Source organism: Rhyacophila brunnea, unplaced genomic scaffold (genome assembly GCF_057557595.1).
Source record: "Rhyacophila brunnea isolate RB1 unplaced genomic scaffold, BYU_Rbru_1.0 scaffold_7, whole genome shotgun sequence".
NCBI lineage: Eukaryota > Metazoa > Arthropoda > Insecta > Trichoptera > Rhyacophilidae > Rhyacophila > Rhyacophila brunnea.
Window position 1 is genome coordinate 39,349,512 of NW_028233339.1, and position 11,843 is coordinate 39,361,354.

Sequence of the window (11,843 nt, forward strand, 5' to 3'; positions counted from 1 at the left end):
GCTAGGGGTCTGGGGTCCTATCAACTAAATTATTATTATATACGTGCGTTAGGTACTATGGAAATCAATATGAAATGTTAAAATGGCATTTTAGTATTCTATATTTGTTTGTTTGTTTGTTTTTTATTTACTTCATATCAAGTACAAGTTTGAGCATATTGAGCATAATAATTCAACAGAAAATTTAAAAACGTTGTATATAAAAAGTTCTTTTTATCTTGTAATTATTTAATGAATAGCTGGCGTCATCAATAACATGGGTATTGTTGAATTAAATACAACATCGCTCAAAACCCATAATATTATTACTAATTTATGTATTAACAATGAAAAAACTTGCGAGATAAAGTTAGTTCGAGGGGTCAAAATTACCCGAGTATGTGTAAGTGACCTACTTGTATTGAAATCAAAAACTTGAATAAAGCGACATTCAATTAATCAGAAATGTCAGGGTAAATGTTTGTGTACGGGAAACGCGTTAATTAAGTCTCAAATTGTCTAACATAGAATAGAGCTGTGAACACTATAATCACCCTATACACGACGTCGCGGTTACACCCTCACTGTGCACTACACTTAATCGAGGGTTAATTATAATAATCTAAGCACCCTCTCTGGTAATTCCAATGGTTATTAAGAGTGACGGGAATTTCCCACGAAATAATTATTTTCCTTCAGTTGTTTATTGTCTTTCATTCGTTTATTCATCCAATAATCCATATTAATTAAAAATACGTAGAAATTTACTATTGATATTCATTTTAAATGATCAATACTTAGGTAGGTACCTACTTATCTGAAAACAATAAAAACATTTTTTTAATTCAAAAAAGATATTTTTAAATTATGTCCGTTGAATGAATACATCTTAATATTACATAATATTATTATTTTATGGTTATTTAAAATGTAGTTTAAGAAGTTTTCTCAAACTCTGTAACAAGACTTTTTAATAATTCATAGTTTTATGTATTTTTAAAAGATTTTTTTTTAGTAATTTAAAGCATTTTAGTTCTCTAGAGTCGTGGGTGAAATAGAACTATTTCTATTTTTCGCGCATGACTCAATTGGCCATCGGTGACACTTTTGATATTTCGATTTTTGATTGAGAATTGAGAAAAAATAGCAATTATTCTATGTTGGCCAGACTCCAATGAACGATCCAAAGTAACATTTCATGAATATGCCTGTAAAATTTGGCCTTTACAAATTTCATTTGCTACCGTACGCCGAATCTTTGAATACTTGAGTTTTCATCCGTACCAAGTCCATAATATGTCATTTATAACATATTTTTGTTTTTTTTTAGTCCACTAATAAGTCTACATTTTCCTATAAATATCGTTAGACGTTTTGGCGTACTGGGTATTATAAGTACTTACCTAACGGTTTTTATTTCTGCTTTGGGTCCGGAAAATATTTCTCCTACTTTCACCAATATAAACAGTTGAAAATCGGTAATCGGTTGAATATCGAAAATCAGCAAATAATATATTATTATGTTTCTGTTTTCAGCTTTAATGCATGCTGTTGTGTTCGGTAACGTGACCGCCATAATACAGCGCATGTACTCGAGACGGTCTCAATACCAAAGCAAATGGAGAGACCTGAAGGATTTTCTCATCCTCCACCAAATCCCCAAGGAGCTGAAGCAGCGCATGCAGGATTACTTTCAGACGATGTGGTCCCTCAACCACGGGATCGATATGCACGAGGTAAATATAACGACACGCCATGAGATGTTTAGTAACACGTTCGTATTCGTAGGGAACGCGATCCATAAAATACGAACCCTGAATACACCGATGAGTTAATGCACAGATACTGTAGGTTTTAAAAAAAATAGAATCTAAAAATTTGAATCTTCAATTGAAATTATATTTTCTATATTTTGCGTTACAATATTTTGACAGGATGACTGTGTAATGCAGATAGCGACATACAGAGGTCGCCACGCACTTGCGTGTGCTTTGATTGGGTTTACAGTGACAAAATTTAATAAAAAGATGCCCTTTGGAGATATGAACACAGAAAACTAACACAAATAAATTATTCTAATTAATTAAATAGGTATATAATATTCGAAATGAAGCTAAAACAATTCAGAAATTCATAATTATGTGAAGAGATCTTCACACCCACAAGAAGACGTCATCATTTTCTTAAACGCAACAAAATTGGCTTTTGTACGACCAAGTCGGACCCATCTATGGATTTAACAGCTAGTTGGACCGACTTGATCATTTCATCCCTTTCGGAGGATATTCTCGGACATTTCCAGAAGATGTAGTTTGTATCGTGTAGTTCTCCGCCACATGGACATGTTTAATTCATCAATGATTTGAGTTCCCCCATCTCCACCTGCCATGTATTTGCAGCCGCAGTTTGTGCACGTCCGCCTTCCATGACGCTATAAACGTGTCAGAATGAAAAGATTTTAGTGCCACACTTTCTTGTCCCGAAGCGATGCTGCACGGGACTGATTTAGCAACCATGCACCTTAGTGCTTAAAGAAAGAGTTTTAGAAAATAAAAAGAATCTTGACTTGCTCTGCCGTCATTTATCTTTAATGACATGAAGTGTCTTCTGTGCCCTTGTACTGAAACTTTGCCGAGAAGGGGAGTCAGGAGTTGGAAGTTATGAATCTAAGGAGGGATCGAAATTATCCGTCCATAAAATGTTGATTTGTGATTTAAAAAAATATGTGATCACCATAACTAATTACTTAAAATAACACTACAACGTTTTTCATTGACAGCCAGAGCCGATTTTCTTATACGCAAATGACGCAATCGATTCCTTGGATGATTTAAATAGGGTCTATTTTACCAAAGCCATACTGATATCTACGTTACTAAACATGCCACTGTTGATAGTTGTAAATAATAAAATATGTATATATTTATATTCGCTTTTATGCAACTCATACATAATCGTATATAATATATATAAATATAATCCCAGTTTTCAATTAAGGCGAAGTTTTCAAAGTTCAATAAAGTCACAAAATGGTTGCAAAGTTAAAGTAATCGTTCGCCTTTACGATAGCAATGTTTATTAATTAATTATGACGCAATAGAGGGAGATAACCAGTTTATTTATTGGCTTTGTTTTGTTACAGACCCTGAAAGAGTTCCCGGAGGAGTTGAGGGGAGATGTTTCCATGCACCTGCACCGCGAGATCCTGCAGCTGCCTATCTTCGAGGCCGCCTCTCAGGGATGCCTCAAGCTCCTCTCCCTGCACATCCGTGCCAACTTCTGCGCTCCCGGGGAATATATGGTGCACAAAGGGGATGCTTTGTCTTACATATATTACATATGCAACGGATCTATGGAAGTTATGCAGAACGATATGGTCGTTGCTATTTTAGGTGTGTACATATAGATTTATGAACAGTTCCATTCTAATAGTAACAATACTCTACTTCTTACAGTTTCTTTTCTTCTTAAATACATTTATTGAACAAGATTTGTTTGGAACGATTTCAAAAACGTACATTTATAATTTTATAAAATCAACAACAATAATGGGACTTGAATACGCATCCGTCTCAATCTATACCAATTAATCTATCGATGCTCTATAGTCTATAAAGTGTCTACAGTTTATAGTGAAATACCATAGTATATTGAATGAAATTATTTTTAAACAATACTATAATAGGTTACGTATATTTTTTATTATTATTTGTATAGTGTTTGTTTATTATCAATTATCATTGTAAAAATGTAAAAGATATAACATAACATAGCCTATTTCTAACATTGTATTTATACAATGGATGTTATTGTCTCACGCATAGCTTGTGAATAGTTTTACAGCGTTTCCCAAACTGTGGTATGCATAACATTAGTGATATTATGCAAACGATTTTAAGTGAGGAAAATGTATAAATTGTTTGGTTGATTTGCCAAATGTTACCAACCATACCATAATTTTAATCCGAATATTATGTACGATAGTATCATCATCATCATTGGCCGGGGTCGATCCACTGCTGGACTCTCAGCTCTCTCCACTCTTCTTAGTCCCTAGTTTTTCGCACCAAACTTTATGAGTTCATCTATACAGCGGGTTTTAGGGCTTTTAGAGCCCCTTGGGTACCATTGTATGACGGCGTTTGTCCAGCGGTTGTCCACTCGCCCAGTGAAATGTCCAGCCCATTACCATTTAATCTGCTTAGTGACGTCACTCACATTGCGTACTCCTGTCTACTACTCGTCCATTGTTTTATGTTGTGGTCTTTCCGCGTTATGCGCAACATACACCTTTCCATTCCACGTTGCGCTACTCACAATTTTTGGATTTGTAATACGTCAAATAGACTATAATATCGAAACATTCTGATTTTTTAAAATCGGAAATCATTAAATATGAAAACATGTGTGCTGGCTAGTTTTCAACACATGTGAAACACTACACTAGTGACTAATTCTAAACCTCTCGCAAGATTAACAGATCGATAACAATGATTTTATTGTTGATTATATTATTATGTTTGATCATCAGGTAAAGGCGATTTGGTGGGAAGTGATATAAATGCTCACATACAGTTTAGTGGCTCGCACAACACCAACAACGGGCAATTAGGCGGCGGATCTGGCGGTCAACAGAACACTATGAACCAGAACCCCGATGTTATTGTAAAGTCAAGCAGCGATGTCAAGGTAAGTTCCATTTTTAAAAACAATTACCATAAACAACCCTAATTAAATTCCCGCCCTAATTACTAATAATTAAAACGCATTTCGTATATCCTGGGTCTTGAGATAAACGAACCCAAATTCATTATAATACATCGAATCAGTCATATTAATATGTTCAATATTTTTTTTTCTTGATGTTTGCATAACGAACACCGGAGGTTGGTAAAGGATATTAATCTTAGAATAAACATCGCAGTCTTGAGAAAAATATGAAAAGGTTATCTTAGACAAAAATATGCAGAAGGGGTATGAGAAGACGCTATTTGGTAGGAGAAAAATAAAAACATGGAAGTCGTTTATTTCCATATATTTTTTAATTTGTCTAGAATCAAGGACTCCAGTGGCGGTTACTCAGTTTTGCTGTTATTTAATATTGGACATACATATAGGGAAACTCAGCCGGCGGAGAGATTAAACTGAATATCATTTATATAAAATTACGTTATTATTTAATATTATACCCACTGCAACTGTAATGTACCACTAAACTTCAAAAGCAAATGTGTCACTTAATTATCCCGTGAAGTTAACTTTACTATCAGGCATATTTTTTAACATTGCCGCCTAATACCGCGTTAACTACGTGCTGTCAAATATCGTTAAGTAACACGGTTAAAACGTCGTATTTGATCTCAAATGTATCCGATTAGAATCAAGTAAGACGCAGTGTGGCGTATTAACCATTATTAACCGACACGTTTATGGAATTACTACGAGTGATATCCATATTATTTTGGAGTAATAAAAATAGCGGAAACCTGTTACCGTGCTAACTTAGAATAGCACTGTTGGTATATTATGGAATATTGATCACTGTATAAATATGCATTTTTTTTATATAAGTATGTAATTGTTTACCATATTCCGATAGTTTTTGCTTCTGCTTTTGGAGTGTCACCAAATAATATCAGTTTCATTATTTTCCTTTTAAAATTAATGAAGTAACCAATTTCTTGCAGGCTCTTACATACTGTGATTTAAAATGCATTCATATGGGAGGGTTGGCAGACGTGTTACGACTCTATCCAGAATATCAGCAAGAGTTTCTGAATGACATACAGCATGACCTCACATACAATCTACGAGAAGGCTACGAAGCGGAGGTAAAACACATATTACTTTGGTACTTAATTCACCATGTTACGAGCATTGGGCAAGCACAGAGTATAGCCATGCATCACGCCTCCAGCCATGTGAACCTGCAACATGTAGCTCTACTGCAGCATGAGGGAGGTTTGCCCACAGTCAAAGAAACCTTGAGGCTGTACAACAAGTAGGGAGTGTCGCACTATCTGGCGGCATCCAGAACACATGTCCAAGCCACGTGAAGGGTATCTTCGTGACTAGTTCAATCACCGATGGCTGACGTATCTGCTCACTTGCTTGATTGTTTGTAACGCGGTCGTACTAATCTGATCCGAATCCGCTGAATATTAGGGATCCAATGTCGATCTTGGCCGCTTCACGAAGAGGGTTTGTAACTCTTTTTACGAGAAATGAATGTTAGCCACTTTTCACTTAGCTCAACTCTTTAGGTCCATGTTCTGGATCATAACATCTGAACTTTGAAGACCCGGGACTCAAACTCGAAACCTTCTACTTACCAAGTGGATACATATGTTATGCGAGCGGGATATTGTGATATGTACAGCGCTCGAAATGGAAAAATTTACGAACCGGAGCGCTCGAGAGTTTTCTGAAGATTTTTACATAGTAAAGTTATCAAAGTTTATGTGTTTTTTTTTCATAAAAATAAGTGTGTTAGATTTTCTATTTTATGGCATATCTAGCTCAGACGGTCAAATTATTTATTCCACGAGACGGAGCGATAATTTTACCGATTTCACGAACAGGAACGGCGCTCCGGTGCGTTCCGGTCCATTTCGAGCCCTGGATATGTAACATTGTTTATGCGATATGCCCAATGATGTTAAATCTTCTTCCAATAATTGATTCCATTTTTTTTCGACCATGTCCAATCCTAAAAGGATCATATGGGCATCCACAGAGTGGAGGTTTGTATTAACAGATTTTATTTTTACGAGAAATGGATGTCAGCCACTTGTTTAACCTATTAGGTCCATTCATACTCTGGCTCATACACAAATTGAAAAACAATATGTATACTTGACAGACCCAGGATTCGAACCTGGGACCCTTGACACTATAGACCGGCGCTTAAGCTACGCGGCCATCGTGAATTTACTTGTGTAATTTATTTGTGCCATTTATTTATGTATGCATTTTTTGTGAACTACATTTACCTGTTACTAATACTCATATCTAATTTCAAGGCTGAATCGGAAGGTAATGGCATTCCAACATTAACACTACCATCTATATCAGAAGACGACGAAAATGCTCCTGACGAAAACACGCCACTTTCACCAGCCAAGAAATCTCCCCTGCACCAGACCACAGGAAGTCCACGACATCCGAAACTTGGTGCAAGGTTTGATATATTTTTGTATATATTTGATAAGAACCATTTTTGGGACAACATAAAATAAATCTAAAATACAGATTTCGAATAATAATTCATTTGATTATCCAACACTTCCATACATTGAGATAACATTTACATTACATCGACCAGCGGGTCTATTCTATACACAAGGCCGCTAAAGTGATAGTATGTATTACATAATTACATTATGTATTGAGGTATTATAATTGTTACAATAAATAAGCCGTCTCATCAGTCAAAACTGTCTCTCTCGCTCTCGCTCTAAATTTTATCACAGCCAAGAGACGCACTGTTAAAATCAAGGCCTGAACAAAAACGATGCATGAGTGCGAGTGAGAAAGTATTCGGCACCCTTACAATCTCTGCGACACACGCTAGAGTAAGATAAAAGGTCTACTAGCTACAAGCCAGTTTCCAAAAGTATCGCCATCAAATTGGGGCGAAACGCTTCACATAGCGTCGATGTCTTGCGAGCTCGTGTTGCTAAAATTGATATTTTTTGTGTTAAACACAAAAGTCATAAAGTCAGTGGTAAATATTTTTGGTTAATTAAGTAGAAAAGATGGTTCTGTGTGTTGTCTTAAAATGTGGTAGCCGTACTGATAAGCAAGAAGATGGTATTACGTTTCATAAGTAAGTTGATACATGTCCGTGATAATTTATTTGTATTTTATTATATATTTTAATATCAGTGACCTAGTATTTCTTTAAAATAACTTAAATTATGGTTATCTTTATCTAATGGTTGCATTTTGACCGCTTAAAAATACTATATAACGTAAAAAAATAGAAAATTATATTTTAATTCTGAGCGTCTAGTGCGAGCACTTTGGGCGAGCACTAGCGAAATGGTCTATGGTCTCGAACATTTGTAGACGAATGCGTTCGCTCGCTAACAAGCCAAACGCAAGGCATGCGGCTTCATTTAGCAATGCAACGGGTGGCATCTAGATGTATCTATAGTCTAAGATTAAAATATAGCATTTATTGCAACAATACCAACTAACTTATTGTAATTGTTACAATAAGTGCTAATAACTCCATACAAACCTACCCTAGTTAGCCGTAAATACTATCACTTTAGCGGCCTTGCGTATTGAATAGACCCGCTGATATCAAAATAAACAATGGACGTTTACACAAAAACATATTAAACTAGCATTAGAAAAAATTAGCGAGAAAACTTGAATCAAAGTTTTTTCATCATATTAAATTCCTATTTCGTTTTTTTGTCAATACAACTACGGTACCCACATTTTTACTAATATTATAATCCCCATATTACAATCAAACAGTCTCATAGCGCCTGTACACGCATGGTTTTACTTGCAGAAATAGTGTGTATTTTAAACTATCGCGATAATAACTTCTTACATGACGTAAAAGTGCTGACGGTCTCGAAATATTTGAAAACCAGTAAAATGTCTTATGATGCAGCATTGTACTTTCTCTCTAAAAATGAGTTTATTTGAAATGAAATAATGTTGGATATCTAAATATTAATATCAGCAATAAGTAGGTTTTACCTACTAGGTACATTTTTGAATTGTGTAAATTGTAGAATATACTGTTGTCGACCCGAAGAGAAATTTAATAAATTAAAGAAAATGGGTTTGTACGTTTTTGCGTAACTACCTCCACTCGAATGTCATTCAGAGATTATAAAATACTGTTTACAAAAGACTCTTTTATAATTGTATTGGCCATATATTAGCAGAATCGAAGAGTTGCGAGGGAGATCCAGGTCAGCAAGCGGACCCGGTGCAGCGAGTCATCGAGAGATACGAGAAAGAGTGGAGCGGCAGAGGTCTGTCGTGGTTGCGCCTCCTCAAAGAGCAGATTCTCTCGAAGGTCTGAATCTGGAGGTCCATAATACGAGATCATCCGTGGAAAGGCTTGATACTCAAGTCTCCAGTCTTCACCATGATGTGGCAACTTTGAGCATGGAGGTGAACCGATCTTTATTATTAGAACACGTTAAAATGTTACTTATTAGCTGTTTTATTAATAGGTACGTATTCCACAATAATTATTAACGTAGCGCAGTAGTTATATACGTAAGCATAGCTTAAAATAATATGCACTATTGTATGAAAGCATTAACTTTCGCACAATAAAATAAAGGGGTTACTGCCAAAAGTTGGTAAGTCTGAATTTGGGTATTTAGAGTTAACAACGGATTATGTGTCTATATATAAATATGTATGCTACATAAAAATAAGGTCATCCAATATATTATAACACGCACACAAAGCACAAAAAAATAGTATTATGGCCGATTTTAGAAGGCGTGTCAAATTTTAAAATTACAATAATTATTCCATAACATGATTTCGAGATTTACCTACTTTTGGCAGTAACTTCACTAAAGTCTTTCTTCTTTGACCATATCCGATCTAATAAGATCATGTGGCCCTCCACAGAGTGGAGGTTTGTATTAACATATTTATTTTTTACGAGAAATGGATGTCAGCCACTTGCTCAACCTACTAGGTCCATACTCCGACTCATGCACAAATTGAAAAATAATAAAATAAATGGGCATATCACAAAGGTATTTATTAAAATCACTACAAAATTTATCTATGAGCCCGAATGGCAGAAAAAAACTATTCACATACTATATTATTTATCGTCTGATTTTCTTGATTTTTAGTTTGGGCATGTTATGATACTGAATATGAATTTTAAGTTAAACTCGGCATTTTTTAAATGTGAGGAATTCGTTTGGTCCTCCGAGCTATGCCATCAGATTACTATTATATATAAATCTAATACATCCATGACTGGTTTCATACCAATGGATACTTTAAATTTATTGGTATATTTATTATTCAAAATTCGATAAATATTTTTTGAATAATCTCTTTTTAAAACCATCTATAGGTACAAAACAGTTGAAAAGGGGAGCTTATCAAACATTAGTATATTTCTCTATTTTAAGTGAATACATACATATTTGTGATTAAACTTCAAACAATTGTATTATGCAAATGTCTCTGTTTACGCATATCTAAATAAGTATATAACACTAATGCAAAATGTTCTTATATCAGTCTGGTCCTGGTAAATAAATCTTAACACCAGGCGCACATACAACGGGTTATCCTGGAGTCGGGTAGTTAAGTTGGTAGCTGGATCGTTCCGTGTAATTACTACTCGTATTTAAAGTCAGCGGTTACTCAAGACAATCGATTCTGGTTAAATGTCTGCGAGTCTAGGCCTATTACTACTGTCGAATTATTTTTCTTTTCGTCCTTTCAAAACTATAAATTTATGATTTCAGGTCAGAAACGCTATACAGGCTCTCCAAGAGATGACAACACCGATGCACTGGCACGCAGCACATTCCAATCCCAATCTACAATGGGCACACGGCGTGGTCGGCGCAATCGGAGCACCCCTCGCAAGAAGCTCCTCTCATCCACCAGAAATGTTTTGCTGGGAAGACGAACGCGCCGGTGCTCAAGACGGTCATGGCCTCCGTGTTAATAGATCCACGCAAACTGAAAGCGATGACCTGTTTCTGATCCCTTCAGTCACGCAATATATCGCTGAAAACCCTACTACAGTTATGTTACTTCTCGGCCTCGATCCATCAGAGTTTACTTCTCCAATGATAGACGACACAAGGCGAACACTTTGCAGCATAATCGAAATGGAGAATAACGACATACAGCCACTTAGTACAATTCAGGAAGCTTCGAGCGTCCAGACTTCTTCCGAAGATATCTCCAGTAGTTTTAATCCTGTTATGAAATTAAGTTATGAAAAATTAGACACGGATACGAAAAAGAAAACAGGCGAATTCAGAAGGGAAAATTCCCGCGAAAAAAAGAATCCTAATATTCGAAAGCATCGGTATTCGGCAGGTGATTTAGATGGAGAGTCTGAAAAACTTCTACCAAATACTGTTACCATTCCAGCCACGCGTAGTTTAAAATTTCACCCGTCTGAGAGTTGAATAAGTCACTAATTATTATCAGTAAATTTTATTCGTTTTCCTAATAATTACCCATAAATAATGACAGTTTCTTAAAATCTATGGTTGTATCGTTATAATTTTCTTTTTGATGTTGTTCGAAATGTAAATATTATTACGTCATCAATAAAATAATTATGATAAAACAGTGTTAATGTGTTCGCCCGATAGGCAGAGAATAAAAAAATGTATTGTTTATGGAAAGTTTAGGGAATTATAATTATCTATTCTAAGTTAAACTTCTAAATGTATATTATGTAAAGAAATGTGAAAAAAATATCAATTATTTTCGATAATGTTGATTCTATTCACAACATCTTGTCGCTGGTCGATGAAAGCATATCAATGTGATGTTTAAAAGTGTAGTGCCTCGAAAGAAACCTCCTCTATATGAACAATTAAACGATGGTCTTTCAAAAAAATATTCACGTGTGGAGGTCATTATTTTCAGATAAAGAGAACAATCATTTTTTTCTAATAGTACTATGATATGAAATATATATAAAAATAAATATATATAGTACTTCATTGTATGTTAAATTGTGTTTTATTCATTTTTACCCTTTGTATATAATATTTCTAGCGCTTGTGGTAATACGAATGGCGATGTTCGCTTCAGAAGTCTTTGGTTGTAAGTTCGAATCCAGCGTTTGACAAAGTATATTTTTTTTGTGTGTATGGACATAG

General features: G+C 35.1%; 1 protein-coding gene across 1 annotated transcript in view; it reads left to right on the plus strand.

The window, feature by feature from the left end:
* Nucleotides 1–11,612, plus strand: part of Elk (Eag-like K[+] channel) — a 475,602-nt gene extending 463,990 nt beyond the window's left edge. Inside the window, exons 10-16 of the mRNA XM_085958147.1 lie at nt 1,516–1,715; nt 3,122–3,371; nt 4,511–4,668; nt 5,667–5,810; nt 7,002–7,159; nt 8,889–9,123; nt 10,461–11,612. Of these exons, the coding sequence (XP_085814273.1) occupies nt 1,516–1,715; nt 3,122–3,371; nt 4,511–4,668; nt 5,667–5,810; nt 7,002–7,159; nt 8,889–9,123; nt 10,461–11,138 (1,823 nt within the window). The 3' untranslated portion in view covers nt 11,139–11,612. The remainder of the gene's footprint in view (nt 1–1,515; nt 1,716–3,121; nt 3,372–4,510; nt 4,669–5,666; nt 5,811–7,001; nt 7,160–8,888; nt 9,124–10,460) is intronic.
* Nucleotides 11,613–11,843: the final 231 nt, after the last annotated feature.